We start from the raw sequence: 20626 nt of genomic DNA on the forward strand, positions 1-20626 counted from the left end.
AGGGACAGGCTTGAAAAAAAAACCAGAAACTCTCACACAAACCTACGTATTCTTTTGTGTTCCTTTTCAAAGAGTCTGCACAAGTTTTGAAACAATTTCTATTCAAGTGAGAACAGACCAATACCAATCCTGACTATAAAGAGCTGAATTGTTAAGCAAAGGGCTCATGCCCTTGAGGCACTTCTGAGTAAGAGTATTTGAGAAACTTTAGGTAAAATTAACTCCTTAATATTTTGAACCACCACATCTTTACTGTCCAGAAAAAGAGGCAGACACAGAGAATAAGCACAGAACCAAAACCCACAGACAGTATCTGCTATCTGCCCAGCTCCACCAACATAAATACGTGTGAGGATCAGCACTTGGAGTCTCTAGAGAATCTCCATTTTAAATATTAATTAATGAAGGAATGTAATTCTTCAGCAAATATATTTAATTTTTTAAGAACCAAACCCACATCTTATGGTCTTTCAGAAAGTATTCTGGCTTTAATTTCAGCATGACCAAAGGACAAGTACTGACACTGTGGGTATATCAGTATCACTTAAACAACCAAAGCTTTCCATGCTCATACAAACCAGCTTTCCAGCTTTCTTTTATACCAAGACTATTGCTTTTCAAAACCCTCTTGTGAAATAATATTCTACAAAATTTCAAGAAGAGTTTTAGCTTAACAACACTCCAGGGAAGAAAAATGAAAGAGGAATGAAAAATGAATATTCTTTTAGAATATTCACCAAAACTCAGCAGCATTACATGTTCTGCGACACGCTTTCAAAACATCATGTAGAAAATGAAAATGGTTTTGAAGAAAATTAATAAATGGTGATTCGTAACTTTGTTAACAAATGAAGAGGTAACAAACAACAAAACAAACAAACACCACCCTCCCCCACAGCAATAAGACTGGATATCACTTCTTGAACATCTTTGGATGTCTCGTGCCCAGCCTGCCACAGCACAGCACCAAGACTGAGCTCTCTGACCTCCAGAGATAACAGCAACATGCTACAAAAAAGCCAAGCCCTCAGCAATCACCCTGGTCACACATTTTTAAAAGATCTGCAACACTAAACTACAGTCCCATGTTCCTTTATGTGTGTTCCAAGTAATGGTTCATAGCTTTTTTTTTTTAACAAAGATGCTCTCCCCACCCACTTTCAGATGAGCAGACACACGTAATTCACTTTCTGCTGCATCATTTATCTGCTTCGTAGGCTTCAGACTTTCAGACTCAGACTTGCTCCTTTTTCCAAAACACATACATGCAGCTGTTGCCACCTATTATTTCAAAATTATCTTAATTCTCAGAAGCAAAGAAATGCCAATTTTTCTCTCAAAAACAGAAATATTATCAACAAGATCAAAAGCAAATGACAAAAGCATTAGCAGATCCAGTAAAACGCAGCATTACAGTTGGGTTCTGCTGTCATTCTTGTACAAAACTCAAAAATTAAATAGCAGATTTATTACCCATTCTCATCAACCCAAGTCTAGATATGGTGTGGTGTTTTAAAATTAGCAAAGTGCTGATGTCCTAACGCTCCTACTTGCTTTCACTATCAGAAAGCCACCACTGTCTCCAGTGATCACAGTGAAAGCTACTGATAGTGATATCACTACCACTATTTTTGTACAGTTTATCTATACAAAATGCACCTTTTAAATAGAAACTGTAGCTCTAAGCTGGTGAAACAGGTTTGCAGCATGACATGCTAAGTATAAAAATACAAAGTGAAAAGACCTTTGTCAATAAAATTTAACACATAGCTTGTTAGCAAGCAGAATCTTCTGTGAGGCCTCCCAGAAGGCTCAGAGCAACAAAATAATGTCCTGACAACAGGAAACACAGAGTTCTGCCCACAAAGATGTGACATGGGCCACTGGAAAGCAGCTATTGGTATTCCAGCTGCATCAGTACTCTACAGTCAAGGTATTAAGCAAAAAAAGTATGAACTGTTACATTCTGCTTTTCCCTTGAGGAATGTCCTGAGCCTGACTGCTAATGATGAAATGAGAAAGCATTTCTGTGCCATAAGAAATCCACTGTGATTTATTTAGCATTGTCTTCCAGAGGCAGGAAGAGGGCTCAGGGACACTGCAGCCATCACAACCATCAGCAGCTGCACCAGACAGCAAATCTCAAAGTTGGCATAGGTAGGTGGATCACTGAATATGGGGAAAAACAAGTTTGGAAAAAAGCAAAGCTGAGTCTTCCCAGAAAACAGCCTAGGAACTGTGATATGAGCAACTCTGCTTCAGGTGCAGACAGGGGCAAAGGGCACATGCACATTACAGACCTGGAAAAAAAAGTGTCACTCATGGAAGTCAGAGTTAAATTTATGCCCTTGGGCACAACCTCATTCACTGGTTCCAATAGTCTTGCTAGACCAGTCTGGAAGGTCCAAAATTCTCTGCTGTTAATAGTGAGTATTCAGGGAAGAGGAAGCACAAAAGAAAAAATCCTTATTTTACTACAACAATCTCAGTAGCTGCATTCCAGGGGGACTACCTGTGGCTAAGCCATTGCTAGGTAAATGATACTGTGCAATTCTCAAACATTCCTTCATTCTCCTGAAAACTCTGCTAAAGGGATTTATGGGCTGTATTCAAAACTTCCCCAGAAGGCTCAGTTTGCATCTCCTTCATTTCCAGCAACTCATTTCCCACCATCAGCAGTCACCTACTCCATGACCTCATGTGCCAGATGCAACAAATAGGTCAGTTTGTATCTGACCTACAGATCTCCAGGTGAGGCAAACATCAGACATGGGAGGCGTGCAATTTAGAGCAGCCTCAAAACAAAAAAGAAAAAAAATTCCAGTACAGGGTGGGATCCCCCTCAGGGATGGCTTTTTAACCCGAGTTTAGCATTGCAAGCCTTCTCCATTCTGATTATTCCTTCACCTCCTATACAGCCTGACAGAAGCAAAAACTTTCATATTTTAGAGTTCTGTATCTAGACTGAACAATTAATTGGAACATTCATGACACAAATACAAGCTGCTTCCCAAAATCTTGGGAGATCCTCCTCCCACTGGTTATAGAAGTCAAACATGTGAGACAATTAGCATAAAATAACTTCCTCACCTAATGATGTGACCCAAGAGAAAACCTTGTTTAAGGTTGAAAAAAACCAACCCTGGTTCCCTGGGAGAAGAGACCGACCCCTATCTGGCTACAACTCTTTTTCAGGGAGTTGTAGAGAGTGGTGAGGTCTTAACATTTCCTCCACTGAGAGCAAGGACCTCTAAGAGCTCAGACACAACATCAGTTTTTGCAGTCTGCCTGCCTAAAAGTAGATGACACTAAATTAAAGGGATTTCTCCACAATAATGCAGGCTACATGCACTGAAACAAAACACTAAATACTTGTATGACAGCATCCAAGTGAAAGCTGTTGAGCATAAATCTAAGATATGTATATATTAAGATGTGCTATTACAATTAATTGGGTTAATTTTGCATATTTCTTCATACATTAATGGGAAAGCATAGTAGTAGAGCTGGGGAAAGGTGGAAAATTTAGTAATGCTGAAAATAAACAGTTTGAAACTATTTTTTTCTAGAATTAATGCATATCTCCCCCTCCTATATCTCTTCAGACTACTATGTGCAAACTTATGACTGACACCACACATCATTACAATTATGTGACAGCAGGCCAGATGCTTACAAAATTTAAGATAGCCAGATCTAAAAATGCAGGGGGCAATGATAACATGATGGGGAGACACACAAAAAACTGAATCTGTTAACTTGCTGGAGAGGTTAGGAGGGCAACATTACACAAGCAATGGAGCTTTAGTCAAAGACAAGACAACTCACACAGATTTACAGCTTCACACAGACATGTAAGTGCAAACCCATGGGCACTCTCCCACACTAAATGCCACTTGGCAATGGAAACTCTTCCCTTTATTCCTGCTGAATCCCCAAGTGCTGTGCAACTGTGCCTCCCAGGAGGAGCTCCTTCTCCAAAACTAAGGGAATCTTCCTTTTAAGTTCTTGCAAAGCAAGAGGTCCAACCAAAGGGACAATCAAATGCCAAGGTTCTGATTCATATGTAGGAAGAAAATGCAACATTTCACTTCAAATGTGCATTTCAAAAAGTGAATAGAATTCAGCTTTACACTAAGAACCAAAACTATTCAGAAGTAGCAATTAAATTAATTTGACTCTCTTATCTGACTGTGGAAGGAGAGGCAGTATCACAGTACCTTCACCTACCCATCCAGCACCTGTTTCTTAATTTCTTGGGAAAATGTGAATTTCTTCTACACAAATGATTACCAATTTAACAAGCACTATCAAATTACATAAATGTTGCATCATCCTACAAATGCATCTGATGTTTAATAACGTTCCTCTACCTGCCACCTAAATAACACTGGTCATGCCTCTCACACTGCAGCTCTCATCTACAAAACTCATTTCCCAACAGCACATGCAGGCCCCAGCTGCAGACACCACTGCTGCTTCACAAAAACCAGCTCTAACATGTTCAGACATGAGGGGAAAAAAAAAAAAATCACATACCTTAGGACAGCCCTTCAACCAGAGCAGCAGCACAGAGCTCTGAGGGGGTTTGACTGTGACACTGCAGGTGATGGTGCAGTGATGCCAAGAGAGAAACTCCTGTCAGAGCAGAGGAAATGCCAGCACAGGCACAGCAGCACAGCCTGAGATCCACGTGGGAACACCAACACCAAGAGGTTGTCCAAATTTGACAGCACACTCATTCTTAAAACCAGGTAACATAAGTACTACTCCATGGCAATATTTTTTTGTTGTTGTTCTTTAGAAAAAGAAATCGCTGATGAACAAGGCACCAAGTGAAAGAGGTAATCTCCTTATGAGAATGAGTTCATTTCAGCCATGACATGAGAGGAATCTGGAAAGGTTCTCAAATACTGCAGAAAAACCATGAAAATGAAATCACTGGAGCAGGAATGTGTTCCTTCTCCTTTCCAGCTCTCTGAAGCCTGACAGACCTTAAGCAACTCATTAATGAATTGCTCTAAATCAGTTTGTTCCATTTTTGAGTTCTGGCTGTGGAAGTGAGAAAGCCCTGAGGAAAAAGTTGTGAAATGACCTGTAGTTGAAACTTGTTTTCCTGTTTCAGTTGGTAAATCTGCATATCTGCTTACCAATCCCTCTGGAAGCAGAGTTTCCTGGAGTCAGAAAATTCCTACCTAGCTGTACTGAAGAATCTTTTAAGTCAGTGAGTTCTAATGCACTGGAATCAGTGCTGCACTCTACCTAAGGTAGCTTCATTCTTTGGCCTTAAAAAATAAAATAATAATCAAGAACAAATTAAAATAATCCAAAAATATGAACAAGCTTTTTCTAAAAGACCCCTGCTGCTTGTCTGGAAAAATTGAAATTACCTTTAAACTGGATATAGAAACTGAAGCAGAGAAGTCAAGTAAAACCCAGAGTTTTTTGGTTTGGGGGTTTTTTTGACATTTTGAGGATGGGGCAGATGACATTGGCTGGCCTTCTCCAGCAGCACTGAAGTCCAAAGCTGCTCCTCAGTTCCACAGGCACCACACATTCCCTGAATCCACAGAGCTCCTTGTGAAAAATGACTGCTCTTAGGCATTTTCACCTTTATCCAAAAATCATCATAAAAATTACCCCCACCATCATTCTCCACAACCAAGCAGCAAATAGTGGTCTAAAGTGGAAGGCATAAACTATTCCATTCTTTCAAACTACCAAGGACTTGGCTTAATTAGCAATTAAAAGCGAGTAGTACAATCGTTCCTTTCTCTCTGCACATAATGGAGCCGTCATTGTTCTCAGATTTTTGGCCACAATGCGGGCAAGCTGCAAGTTTGCAACTGGTACTACAGAAAAACATTCTATCATTCAAAAGCAAAAAACAAGCCACCACTACGAAAGAAAATCAACTCATAAAGAAATACACAATTTAAGAGGACCGCATTTTTACTGGCAGGGAATAAACAGACTGCAACATTCTAATTCCATGTTTTTCCTCAGAGTTTTTACACATCTACACTGCAGACAATCTCCAAAATCAGGCACTGCAATCCTATGCAATGATCATGTCCCCACCATCCACAATTACCTAAGGAACCCTTACACAATCTTCCATAATTCTTTCCCCTGTCCCAAATACATCTTCCTCCAATATATTTCCATGCTACAACTCAGCTTCTGCCATGCTCTCCTCCTTTTTTAACATAGCAAATGTCTCCTTTCCAGGCTTCCATTCAACCATTAATACTTTTTTTCAAATTATTTATAGCAAATAAACCTGTAAATATTACTTGAAGTGAGACTATACAGAGAAAAAAAAATCCCACAAATTCAGCCAAGATGGACAGTATATAACTAATTCCAGAAAACTGTCAGAAGTAATAAACTTTTAATACATGAACTTGTAAGTTAACAGAGACCTTTAAAGGTAGAAAATGAAACCTAATTCTGCTCATTAGTTAATATGGACTCTGATGGTTTCTGGGATCTCATCTTACTTAGGCAACAAAAATTAACTCTGCTATAAGCATTAACACCTCCAAATCCTCCCCATATAGAGCCAGAAGAGGCATTAAAGCCATTTCAAGTATTAATTTTCTCCACACAGTAACCAGAGCTAAGAAAGCCCTCAAGTACAGAAGCATAACTTGTTAGTTAAGTTCATGTGCTGCTACACTAAAGGTAGGATGTGGATCTATGCTCAGGCAAAGATTTTTGGTGTTTTCTGTGTGGGGCCAGGAACTGGACTTTGATGATCCTTGTGGGTCCCATCCAACTCAGGATATTCAAGATTCTAAGTCTATCTGAGGGGTTTCACAAAGACACCAAAAGAGGCTGGCTCAGACACACATCTCTGCTGTACTGCCTGATGCTTCCAGTTTTGTTTTCATACACAATACTTTTTAAAAATATTTTCTTCTTAAGCAAGGAGTAAAGAAGTATGTACTGTTCTGATTCAGAAGCAGCTGAACAGTTGCCTACTATAATTTATTTTTCAGAAATTATAAAAAACTATCCTCACCCTTTGATTAAAAAAGGAACAAATGAACACTTATTTCTGCTTAAAAGCAAGTAAAAATATATTTAAGAAGCAAAAAAGACGTGTAAGCCTAATTTGTTGATAATTTTAACAGGTAATGTTTGAAATCTGATAGTCCTTCAATATTTTTCAGTCTCCCACTCTTGAAAACTTACAGTGTTCAAATATTAACAAAAATCAGAAATTCAGAGGCTCTGCCCTTCCAACCATCAAAATCCAGGAGAGATTAAAAATACTTGGAAAACAACACATTTCTGTGCACCACACCAGAGACTAAGAACAAATAAAGCTTTGAGAACCATAGTGTAACATCTACCCTTAGTTACAGTATTTGTAACATGCCCAGAAGCTCCACTGAAGTTTACCAACCAATGTACATAATTTTTGCAGCTCTTTATTCTTCCCAATATCATTGCACTTTTTCTCTCCTGCCAGAGGTTGCCTATGACATGCTTTATGATGTTAGATAATGGATGTTCTCCATTTTTCTTATCCTTCCACTTTATCTTACACTCTTTCTACACTTTGTTCTATTAAACTGTACTGTTAAACTCCCTAGATCAGCATCTTTCTCCCTTACACAGGCTTTCAGTTCCACACTTTAAACTGTTTCTTGCCCTTTCAACATATCCATCTGTATCTTCCACACTTGCTCAGCTTTCTTTATCCTTCAAATCTAAAGGCAGCAAAACATGACTTGAGAACAGACACCTGAGAGCTCTTGGCTTCATTTTCACCTTGAGGAAAGAAGCAGAAGTTTCTTTACTCTTCCCTTCCTTGAGGAATAAGGAGGAAAAAAGGGAAGCAGCAGCCTCAGATAAAGACATAGAAAACACAGCCAACATCTTACTTTTATTTCAAAAATGGGAGAGAGTTCTGTTATACTCAGACACATAACTCTAAGCTTTTTCACACCCTACACAAACTCTCTGCAATTTTGTTACTTGTTTTGTTCCCATTTACCCTGTTTTTAAATCTTCTGAACCAGGCCCCAGCCCCATCAAACTCTTAAATGCTACTTAATTTACCAGTAATGTTTAGATGGTAACCAAGCATAAGACTCAGGCAGCTGCTGGAAAGAATAAAAACACTGTGATTCACACTGCCACTCCCCTCACCCCCAAATGGTCTGCATCACTAAGTCACCCATTCAATTCCTTGGTTTCCTTCTCTTCCTCACACCTCATCCAAGCATTCTTCTTCAACCTTTCCTGTACTTATTTTAACTGAAAATTTCTTCCTTTTACTATAATACTGTATTCTGAAAAACCTTCCCAAAAGACTGCTTCATTTCTCCACTCCCCTAAAATCAATGGTGGCCTGATTTTCAGTAGTCATAGGTTCGAACATATTCATTAAGTACTCAACCTAGATACCTCAGGATCTTTCCTTCATTCAGTTTTCTCATATACAGTCCTTCTAACATAACTTTGGTGTTCTTGCTGCTGCACACATGCTCAGATCTGAATTTCTCCCACATCTGCTTGTGGCAGTGTAAATTCACTAAATACTTGGTCTTCCTTCAGACAGAGTGAGGAAGCCAAGTCACTGCACTCATTCCATCCCTCCTCTTCTCCATGAAGAAAGAGAAGTTGTGGATGTTCCATCCCTGGCATTGTTCAAGGACACAGTGGATGGGGCTTTCAGAAACCTGGTCTAGTGGCAGATGTCCCTGCCCACAGCAGGAATACTAAAGACTCCTTCCAACCCAAATCACTCTGTGATTCTATAGAATCTAGTCCTGGAAACCCGTGCTTCCAAACACAGGTAATTCCATTCTCCACAAGAACATAAGTAGCAAGAGTTTTATAAATACTCCTTACAGAAACAATATCACACTAACCAGGACCCACCCTAGCCTCCCAAATCTCTCTCAAAGGACCTCCACAGTTTTTAAGCCTGCAAAATGAACTTCATTCACAGAATCAGAGCACACCTCAAAATGGTCTAAAAGCCCAAGGACTTCTTTGTTCTGGGTACCCCTCCACAGACACCCTGCTCAAGACCTGCTGCTGTGCTACTCTATTAAATTATTTCATTTTACAAATCCAGTGCCTGACTCTTTGCTGCAGGGAACTCAAGGTCAAGCTCAAAGGACGAAGTGTGTCCAAGAGTCTGTAGGAGCAAGGAGCTGGAAGGGGCAGCCATGCACCAGATCACTGCACACTCCTGCTGCAAAGGGACTCCAGACCCAGCAGCTGAAGTCTTGGGTGGGGTGTGTGTGACTCCCAAAATGATGTGAATTCTCACCATTCTCAGGCAGCAGCACCACCTTTAACGTGAAAAAACATCTGATCCAACATTTCCTGGCAAAAGCACAGGCTAGCCAAGAAGGCTCAGCACACTGTCCAGCTGCATTTTGAAAGTGTCCAACACTGCAGAACCCACCATTGCCCTGGAGAGATTATTCCAATGGCTGACTGGTCTCTCTGTGAGTTTTTCTTGTGGTCAGTAGGAAGTTAGTCCCCAGGAGTAACTTGTACCCATTAAATCTTGTCTTATCAATGTGAAAATGGAGTCTCCATCTTCTTTGTAGGCAGCCTTTAAGTACTGGAACAAGCTGGTAACATCTTCCCCAAAGTCTCCATTTCTCAAGGCTGAACAAACCAGGATCTCTCAGCCATTCTTCACATTTCAGCTTCTCAGTCCTTTGATCATCTTCTCTGGACCTTCTCCAGCATGGCCACATCTTTTTTGTTTAGTGGGCACCAAAACTGCACACAAATATTCCAGGTGTGGCTTGACCAGCACTGAGTAGAGTACAATGAGTTATAATTTGTCTTTGTTGGGGCAATCCAGCATCCCAGTCTCCCTCTGCCACAGCAGCACACAGCTCATTTTTACTGAGCTAAATCCACCAGGACTTCCAGGTTCATTTCCACAGAGTTGCTTCCCAGCCAGAAAGATCTCAGACTGTGCTGCACTCCTGGATCATGTTCTCCCATATACATTTGTCTTTGCTGAATTTCAGAAAGCTCTCATCAGCCCATCCAGGACAGCTCTCATCAGCCCACCCAGGACAGCTCTCATCAGCCCACCCAGGACAGCTCTCTTTTCTGCAGGCTCACCTCCCCACTCAGTTTGGCATCATGAGCAAAATTCATGAGGGCACACTTGACCCCACCATCCAGATCACTTATGATGGTGTTAGACAGTGGCCCAATATCAACCCCTGGGGACCCCATTTGTAGCCAGTTTGAGAAGGAGCATTTCCCACCCTGCTCTGGGTGCTGCCCACCAGCCAGTTCCCAGATCCCTTGTCTGGAACAGAACACGTTGGTTTCTTTAGGAAGAACCTGTGGGAAACAGCATGGGAAGGCTTGAAATCCAGGAAGACAACGTCCACCACTAGTTCCAAATACACCAAGCAGGTTACTCCCTGCTAGGAGACAAGCAGGTTTGCCAAGGATGATTTGCCCTTGCTGAATCCACGCCAGCTTTTCCCAAGCATGTGCTTCATCAGGATCCATACCCTAACTTTCCCTGGGACTGAGGTACTGATGGACTGATCATTTCCTGCATTCCTGTTTAAACCCTTCTTGAAGATAGGGCAAGAGGAGCCTTCTGGAACATTCCCCAATCTTCATAACTTCTCAAAGATTACAGAGAGCAACCTCCCTGTAATCTTTGCATATCCAGCCACCTCTCTCAACACCTTCAGATGGATAATTTGTAGGAGTCAAGCTCCTATAATAGTTTACACCCCAATAATTCCTTCAAAGACAGTAGGTCTGTGCATGGAACTGGATTTTTGTTCCCAAGGTCTGAGGTCCAAGAGTGCTGGTAAAAACAGAGGTGAAAGAAGTGCAGAGAACCTCTGGCTTTTTAGCAACTGGTTGGCAACTAATTCCCCTCTCCTGTTTAATAGTGGGCCAGCATTTCCCTCTGTGCTTGTTGTTTATGATCCTTTCCTGTAGTTTTTGACAGCTCCAGCCAATATCAAGTCCAGCTGAGCTTTTATTTTTCTAACTGCACCTCTGCACGCTCTGGCAATGCCCTTGTAGTTCTCAGTGGGTATTTGTTCATTTTTCTATCCCTGGTACACTCCTCTTTTGGTTTTGAGCAGACTCAGGAGCTGGCAGCTAAGACAAGACTATCTCTTACCCTACCTATTTCCCTTCCTTTTAAAGGTGATGGACTGGTTTCATGCTTCCAGAAGAGCCTTCTGCATGGAATCTTCCCTTGGAATCCCTCCCAGCTCAGTTCTGAGCAACCAGAAGCTGGCTCTTTGAATATCCTAGTACTAACCTTCAATACTGGTTATTTGAAACTAGTGAGTTTTCTATTTTTACTAGGTTATTTTTGAGCTGAAGCAGTTCTCCAGCCTGGTTCATCACATCACACAGGCCCCAAAGATGTTTCACTGAAACACGTAAGAAGCAACAGAGTACTTAAAATTCTGTTAGGCAGAAGAAAAATACCTACAAATAAAACCTTAACTTCAATTCATTATTCTACTCTTTTTTCCTGTGCAAGTAAGTTTTCAAATCATAAGAAAATGAAAACACTGCTTAAATAAGAAGTTAAAATGGCAACTAGAGTGGAAGGAATAGAATACTGACCAAAAACAATACATTTCTTGTCTCTATTTGAAAAGCTGTTGCACTGGATCTTCTGTCTAATGCTACAAATTATACTCTGAAATTGCTCAAATTTTAAATTCTCAAAATGGAAGCAGAAATTTAAGGAAAAGCATATTCACAATCCAGTCTGCTCTAAAAACCAATCAATAGTAAGAAGTGAATCATAATTCTCAAATGCCACTGTGAGAAAAAGAAATTACTTAAAGCCATTTTAACAAACAACAATTTAACAAGTTACCACAAAAGAAATTCATATGCAGACATACAGTGCTCTGTATGTAATTCATCACACAATTTTAGTCACTCCCTTTACAAAACTGTAAATGAGATCTTATTTAATTAAGATGTAGAATTAAGCTCCTTCCATGAATGCCACATAGCAAATCCAAGAACCATAAAGGAAGGTAATTTGTCAGTACAGCTCTGATGGTGATCCCTGCATCCTCTCACACTCTGAAGTGAAAGTACCTGATAAACAATATTCTTCAACTCCCAAATATGCTTCATGGGGGTTTAGTTCATTAACATGTTATTTTAGTAAGTAATACCTTCCTATGACTCTTTAAATACAAATAATATTCAGTATCAAGAATACTACCTGAACTGCAAAACTTAGACAGAGGCTCATTTTAGATATGTACCATTCAATAAACTTTATAATGGCCACAAGCAAACTATCAAATGGCCCAACCTACTTGTGACAGTATCAGTAAAACTCATCTTGAAAACAAGCTTTGAGCAGACCCCTTTTTAAACAGGCCAGTCTTGGAAAGAGCTTTTCCCCAGAGGAATTACTCTACTATAGCTATTTCTTTAGTCTGCCTATCCATAAAGCAGAAACCTGTAATAAATATTTAAGTATTTTTTCTTGCTTTACTGAACTTCCCTCGTCCAACAAACTCAGACTGAACTATAATAAACACAATTCCTTTCTTTCTTCACACCAAAAATGGTCTGTAAGGTACTAAGCTCATCCTCTCAGGTGCACCTATACAAATCCTGGCAGCCTTCACAGGGTCCATACAAGACCCACTGATTTGGTTTTAACTACAAATTAAGCATTCTGCAAGATTAAAATTGCTAACATTTTCTACAAAGAGTCAACTGCTCTCTGTAATGACACATCAAGTTTAATAAGCATCACATCGATGTTTAATTGTGAAAACACACTACTCAAACATGCTTCAAACACAGCTGCAGGACTTCACCAAGAAAAGGGGTTAAAACTAAGTAACTTACACGAGTTTTTAATGTAAAATACAAGGTAGGTATGGCACTGAAGGACTGAAGTTGTATCCATATACCTATCTGTAGTCAGAATGAGCAGGACAGTGGTTCAGCTCCTGCAATTACCTGATCCAATACCAAACCTGCCACCCAGCTCAGTTCTGCACTCACCTCATACTCACAGCCCATCTCCTCAATTCATTTCTGCAGAAGCTCATCCAAGCCCTCTAAGCAGTAACTGATTTTTACAAAACTATGTAAGCATTCTCCAACTACAAATATACATACACAAAATATACAAATATACAGACAAAATATATTTTCTTCCCTTTCAGACTGTTGAAAATACAGCAAAATCCCCATTATCCAAAAATTCTACCAGGTGAGGACCAAGAAGAACTAGTTTTGTTCTGTAATCTGAAAATAACTTTGGGTTTAACTGATGAACCTGTAAGGCTGGAAACCAGAACTTAATTTCTCTGCACAACATAAGTTTGCCTAATTGTCAGAGGGATAAAGAACAACAGTGGGCCATGACATATAATTCTGGCACTGGCAAGTCTTGTGACAAGTGTTAATCAGGAAAAAGTCACTTTATAGCCATAAACATTTTCCGTGACTCTCTTTAATTTTGTATCATCTCACCAATGCAATGAAAACAAATGTTTCTACATGCACCAAGCTATCTGAGCATGAAACATCTACTCTTTTTCTAAAATGGTATAACAAACATATGGCACAGCTTTTAGAAGATGCTTTCAACACTTACTTCAGATGGTATCAACATTTGCAGATAGTTTTACCTCTATAATTACCAAGTCCACTCAACCCACTACAGTGAACAAACAGCCATGCTGAAAGCACACCTGAGTGATACCATGCACAGACAAAGCTTTAGATGCTCTATTCCTTCTTCACATACTGTACCTGGATTCACCTAGAAATGTGAAAGCTACAGGCCATGAGTAGCATGATGCACAAATGGTTCAATTACTGGAATGGGATGAAAAGAGTTGTATCCTACCCTTACCACAGTTTTTCTTCACCCTTTCTAAAGTTAAATAATTTATCAGAACCTCTATTCCTCAGCTGCTAAAATACAGCAGTGTTTCTCCCTCTCCTCCATCCTCAACCACTGCCCAACCTTGGCTATTTGATTACTAAAGTCAGTAGGGCACAAATTACCTTAACATGATGCACATGTACCACTTAGAGGAATTTCAGCCTCCAGACTCAGTAGATTGGTACTTAAAAGCTACAATATGTAACATACATTCAACAACAAAAAAAATATCTTACATTATATTCCCTATTAATGGTCTCCTGACAGTGAAGATAAAACTTGCTGAAATGCAAATGCCAAAACACCAAGTGTCCTGCAATCCTAATTACACCTCCACAAAAGCATTTTGTTTGTGGACAGAGATCCATACTTCTCTCTTCATTAACACATTAAAATGACAAGTGTAATGTTTCTGACTTCATCAATTTTCTTCCCTTCAGAAAGTAGTACCAACACTGTACTTTACACTTGAGAAACAGCCAAAACATTCAGGAATATATGTTTAGAGCAATAAAATCCCACTATTTAAAGACAAAGTCTCAAACACTAGTCGTGAAAGTATCAACATATGCTAAGTATTTCATACTTACAGTACTGTGTAATGTCCATTTTAAAAAAAAGTTGGTTTTAGTACTGGATGAAGTACAAATCCTGCAAAAACCTATAACCAAGTACCAGGCTACACAACCATTAAATACACTATGGCTGTGATTTCCAAGTATAAACACTGTACAACCAGGAACTACAGAATGTGTCACCCGTTACACCTTAATTGGATCCCAGAAAGCTGCACCCTATTAATACAAACTGCATACAAAAAAAAAACACCTTATCTTAAAGAAATCTATGGCTCAGCTGAAATTGCCCAATAAACACACTCAAAAACATTACTCCTTCAAAAAACGCTAGAAAACCAGTTCCACCCATAACACAATTTACAAAATCTTATCCACCTTCAACTTGCTCCACAGGACAGACAATACACTAGATAATAAACCAGTAATAGGAAATGCACAATATATTTTAAAAAAAACAAACCCAAGCATAAAGGAACAACTCAGATACAAATTTAGAGAAATTGGAGAGGCTGCCCACTTCCTGGAGTGCCTTACAAATGTCTCCTGGTACCAATTTCCAGCTTCTCAATTCCCAGTACTGCCATTATATAAGACAAACATTCTTAATTCTTTTTCAAGCAATATTTCTTTGTTTTGATGAAAATAAATCAAGCCAAAATCTTTCCAGTTATTGAAAAAAGAAAAAAACACTTTACTATACTAAGATTAACCTGCTAAAATGCTTTCTTGCATAATTATTTTTCAAGCAGTTTGTTGTAAATAAAACTGTGATATTTTATTTTGGATCAGTAGGAAATTAACGTTAATGTCAACACTGAAAGGACAAAGTCAACATATACTAATTCACATTGTCTGAAACTATTTTTAAACAAGCAACATTAAAACTGTAAGAAAAATGAAAGAATATTGTCACTGTGCATTTAATTTGTAAGCTTCATAAAAGCACAGATAAGCACGCTGTTAATTTTGTCAACACATGTGGCCTTTACACAAAGGAAATACCATTTTTAAAATCAGCTGGAAAACAAAAGGGCTGCTAAAACCATGAGAGGTAACACAGACTAAAACATGGCATATTGTGTGCAACTACTTCATCTCTCCAAATCGACTTCAACATCAATACTTTTAAATGGAAACATGCTTCAGTTTTTGTCCACAGGATATGACAAACTGATTAAACTCAATGAATAGGAATTAACAGGCATCTTATACCCAATACATCAGACCAGCTACATCAACCTACATCTGTATAGATGCCAATTACAGCTTATGAAACGATGGTTTGTCACTGCAATCAAGTCAACTTTGGCTAAACACTGGAAACATCATCAAAAAAAAAAAAAGGAAGAAAAAAAAGGAAATGCTTTGCAATTCACTTCCAATACAATGGATATCCTCACCCTCCCCCCTCAAGTAATCTTTAAGCTTCACCTCCTGCTAGAATGCCTTCCTGGGAGAAAGAGACATCAAGACACCAGCAGGGTTTTTGTTTTGGGGTTTTTTTTCCTCCTTCACGTTAATGTTCCTGTCAACTACGGAAGCACAACAGTGAGCACTTTCTCCAGCACGAGACTGACTACGTTGGATTTCCAGCATTTCAACCAGTTTGAAAGGTGATCTCTTAATTTCCCTGCCCTCTTTCCCAAAACCACGCTAACTGCAAACTATGATTTTCAAGCTCCTTTTTCTGCAAAATAAACGCAAAATTTTTGGCAACAGAAAATTCCATTCCTTTGTCAGACATACAGCATGTACACCATTACAGCAAAGTTTCTTTTGGCTCATCACGTACCCAATACGTGGGGCAACATTACAATATTCCTGAATCTTAATCTATACCTTCAATAATTCATAAAATTGTACAGAACTCACGTCCTAGCTGCTCTTTTGATTTGCTATACCCAGCAGCACAGCTTGGCTCAGTTCACGATACTACAGCCCATACATCCTACAAAGCAAAACCACCAAAAAACGGGGGACTGCAGACCTGCAGCACAAATAGAACCCACAACTAAATTAAAGCTCTGGACACGAAGCTTCCCCCATCCCTCAAAGAGATCCCAGTTTTCTTATTATTAAATCCTGTCAGGGTGTGGCTTTGCTAAACCAAAGTTCCCACTACTAAGGCCTCCTGCAATTCCCCTCCAAGCCAATGCACACCTTAGTGAACCCCACCAAAAATAAGGAGTGTCTTCTTGCACCCAGGCACCAAATTTAAGCCCAGAACAGACTGCACAAGTAGCCAGGAAGGGAAGGGAGCTGTTCCCTAAATCTTACAACCCAGAACCTCCCGTGAGCCTCCCAGACCCTGCTCCAGCCTGGCAGCCCCTGGAAAAGGTTCAACAGTAGGTGTGCTCCTCTCACATCGAGGGGAGCACTGATAGATTTCTGCCTTTGTGAAGGATTCCTCTGGAAACATGACTCAATGGTTTTCCTTACCTGCTACACTGGCACATAAATCTCACACTGTAACGTGCTGCCTTGTAAATTCTTAAATCAGTCAGTCAGGATTTCATAATTATGTAGTCTAGGGTCTTTGTTAGCTGTTGTTGCTCCATGCACAAAAGGAAACATTTTGTTGCTATCGCTGTAAAACCTATTAATTAACTGCACATATATTCGGCCACAGTTTCTGCTATAAAAATAACTGCTACATTGAATTAAAGTGGTCTGTTAGATTAATTGTTCTAAAGCCCTCAATAGAGCATAAATTGCATAAAGCTTCACACAGAACAGGAACGAAGCAGAAAATACCTTAAAAATAACAACTTCTCAGCAGTAACAGAAACACAAGCACGTTCCTTCAAAGTAAAAAGCACAAACAAAACCGAAACTGGTTCAAACCAAGAAATTCCTCTTGAACATCTATGCACTGAACAGCAACGTTTTAATCCTTCTACTTCCTTAAATAATCTACCTTTCTCAGAGACAAGTTTTACAAAGAACATGCTTTGTGAGTTACCGTGCAATTCATGAACGTACAAAACACCATCCGAAAACTGAGGTGAAATAGCAAAATATTTGGTTTGCTTGGGGATTTTTTTAGTATTCACTGCACGGATTCGCAGTTTAATACAGTAAAAGAAGATACATAGATATTTCTGAAAACGTATTTCAAAACTATCAAAATGCCCCACAACTTCAGATCCTATATCCTAAAATTACAATTGACTGGCATTTTTTAAAAAGCGTTATACGTAAGAAAGGCACAAAACTAAGAGGCTGAATTGGTCCTTGCGCCACTTCATTTCACAGTACGCAAAATAAAACTTAAAGCAGGGATTTTATGCGACAGATGATCTAACTAGATGTGAAGCTTTTATTTTCTATCTGGCACCCTTAAGCTCTATCCCATACGGGATTCGGTCTAATATTTCCAATAGCCTCAGCAGCATTCACACAGCAGGCACGAGTTCTGGTCCACCAACAGTTAATGTACATTATTTAACTGGTTTGACATGTCACTCCCCTACCTTTTTGATTAATGGGAAGAAGTGCTCTTATAAATAACTCTGAAAATCGAAAGGAAACCGCGAGATTTTTTTCTTTTTAAATATAAGCAGAAAGGAAAGTGTACTTGCTTTTCCTTCCATCCCTCCCCCCTCCCCCCACGTCCTGACATTGAGCTTTTCCAATCCTGCCAGAAATAAACACCCAAACACAAGCACAGGCCTAGGCTATCCAATTCAACAAGCTTTAGAGTCAAATCTTCAGACCAGCGGCAGAAAAAAAATAAAAATTCTCCACGATACACTCCGGGCACAACAATGGGATGAGCAGTGTCAAACGCCAGACTACTGACAGGAACAAGCCAGGAAGCAGGAACCAGAGCAGCACTGTCCCCCTTTGCTACAGCCGCGTAGCATTTCAAAAACAGTTCCACTTATTCTGCTACCCGAACGCTTCCCTGGCGTGTGGTGTTTTAAGCACAGCTGGCAGACACTCGGCCCGCACAGCCTTTGTCAGCAGCCCACGGATGGGCAGCAGAACGTGCTACAGGTTGATAAGGAGGGCACCGGCGCTGCGAAGCAGCAGGAAAGCGCCCAGGAAGAACTTGGGATGCGCAGGAGAGTTTCCCTCAGCCTTCACCGGGGGCTCCACGCTCCCCATACTCGCTCCCGGTGTTTGTTTCGTGTTTACCTCCCCCCCCTTCTCTTTCTCCTCCCTGTCCGGCCATCTTGGGCCGACAGGAGCAGCCATTACTTAACTAAATGACAGGGCCAACAACTTTCCACAGAGACAAACACCTCTGTCCGGACACCGGGCCGGGCGGCGGCAGCCCGCAGGACGCCCCGCTCCCTGTCAAGCCGGGGCGGCGGGCGGGACGCGGGGCTCGCCGAGCACCGGGCACGCTGCACGCCGGCAGCGGGGCCCGCAGAGTAAACAAGTCGCTCGGACGGGCTCCGGGAGCCGCTCAGCGCCGCGCCCGCCCCAGCCCGGACCCCGCGCTCCCCGCGGGCTCCGGCCCCGGCTCCGCTCCCGGCGGCCGGGGGCGAAAATCACGAGGGAGGGTCCGGGGAGCGGCAACGTCAGCAGCGCCGAGCGCGCCCTCCCTCCCTCGCTCGCTCTCCCCCCGCTGCCGCCTCCTCCTCCTCGTCCTCCGCCTCCCCCCCTCCGCCCCCGCGCCCCCTCCCCCGGCCCGTCCGCTCCCGGCCCCGGGCTCCGCCACTTTCCCGTCCCGGGGCTGGACGGGCACCCGCATGGCCACGCTCCCCTCGTCCCGCTCGGGGAGAATGGCGGGGGGGGGGGGGGTAAAAAGGAAAGGGGCAAAGGCGGCAGCGAGGCGCGGAGACCCCGCGGAGGTGGCGGTGCCCCCCGCACGCCCCCCGCACACACTCACCGTGCGGGCCCGGGGGTCCCGAGGGAAGGGGCGGCGGGGCCGCCTCGCTCCCCATCCCCCGTTCCCCCCCCTCCCCCCCATCCCCGCTCCACATCCACCCTCGCGCTTACCTTTAACAGCAAGGCCTTCGTTCTGGCGCCATCTTCATGAAGCCTCAGAAATCCGAAGAGCCGGCTGCGAGGAGGGGAGCGGGCGGGAGGGAGGGGAGAGAGAGGCACCGGCGTTAGCGAGAGTCAGCGCGGCGGGCGGGCGAGGGCAGAGCGCGGCCCGGGAGCGGCGGCGCACGGGGAGCCGCGGGCAGGGGAGCGGGGGAACACGGAGGGAGCGCGGGCCGAGCCGGGACACGGAGGCGGCCGGGGCGCAGTGGGGAGCGGGTACCTGTCGAGGCCGGATAGGGCTTCTCTCTCCTGGGCTGTCAAGCTGGCGAAGTCCTCCTCGCTCTGGCCGCTCGCTTTCCCCGCCGCCATTTTCTTTTCCTCATCACCGAAAGGAGCAGCAGAGGCGGCGGCGGCGAGCGACACTCCGCACGATTTCATGGAAACGCAGCGTAATTAACTCGCGGATCGCACCCCCCCCTCCCTGCGCGCCCCCAACACCCCCCAGCGCCGGGCGGGGCGGGGTGCCCGACACACACACACCCCACAACTTTTATTACAACAACAACAGCCGGCAGGGAGGGGGAGGGAGGGAGGGATGGAGGGAGGGAGGGGAGGGGAGAGGGAGGGAGGGAGGCGGGGGGAAGCCCCGCTGCTCGGAGGAGGAGGGAGGGAGGGGAGGAGGGGGGAGGGAGCCCCAGCGCTGGAGACTCGGGGGAGGAGGAGGAGGAGGCGGCGGCTGCGGATGGCGGCGGAGCGGTGTTTACATCGCCGCCCGCCGCCGGCGGCGCGCAGAGGCGAGGTGTCGGGGAGCCGGGGGCACCGTCCCCGCCCGCCCCGCGGCTCGGGGTGTGTTTTGCCGCCCGTACAAACTTCCCCGGAGCCGCTGCCCAAAGTTGTTGTAATTGTGTCACACCGCGGACCCCGCGCGCCGCCACCGCGACCACCCCCCCCGTCCCGCCCCGCCCGCCCGCGTCAGCGCGGCCAATCGGCGGCGGCGCCGCGCACCACGTGACCTTTGTTGACTTACGTCAGTCATTGCGCTCCGCCGCCGCTGCGCTCCGGTTTGGTTGGCCCTCGCCGCCCGCCTCCCCCGCCGGCCTCACGCCATTGGTCAGTAGGTGATAAGGGGGGTGGAGTTTCGGGGAGCTGCCGATTGTGATTGGTTGGGCGGGCCGTCAGTCAGACGAGCTTT

General features: G+C 43.1%; 1 protein-coding gene across 15 annotated transcripts in view; it reads right to left on the reverse strand.

Moving 5' to 3' along the window:
* Window positions 1–20014, reverse strand: part of KDM6A (lysine demethylase 6A) — a 150178-nt gene extending 130164 nt beyond the window's left edge. For all 15 annotated transcript variants that reach the window (XM_064407273.1, XM_064407271.1, XM_064407254.1 and 12 more), the window contains exons 1-2: window positions 19715–20014; window positions 19447–19510 (exon numbers count right to left, since the gene is read on the reverse strand). In XM_064407273.1, the coding sequence (XP_064263343.1) occupies window positions 19447–19510; window positions 19715–19872 (222 nt within the window). In that variant the 5' untranslated portion in view covers window positions 19873–20014. The remainder of the gene's footprint in view (window positions 1–19446; window positions 19511–19714) is intronic.
* Between the last annotated feature and the right edge of the window lie 612 nt (window positions 20015–20626).

This window comes from Passer domesticus, chromosome 2 (genome assembly GCF_036417665.1).
Source record: "Passer domesticus isolate bPasDom1 chromosome 2, bPasDom1.hap1, whole genome shotgun sequence".
Lineage (NCBI taxonomy): Eukaryota > Metazoa > Chordata > Aves > Passeriformes > Passeridae > Passer > Passer domesticus.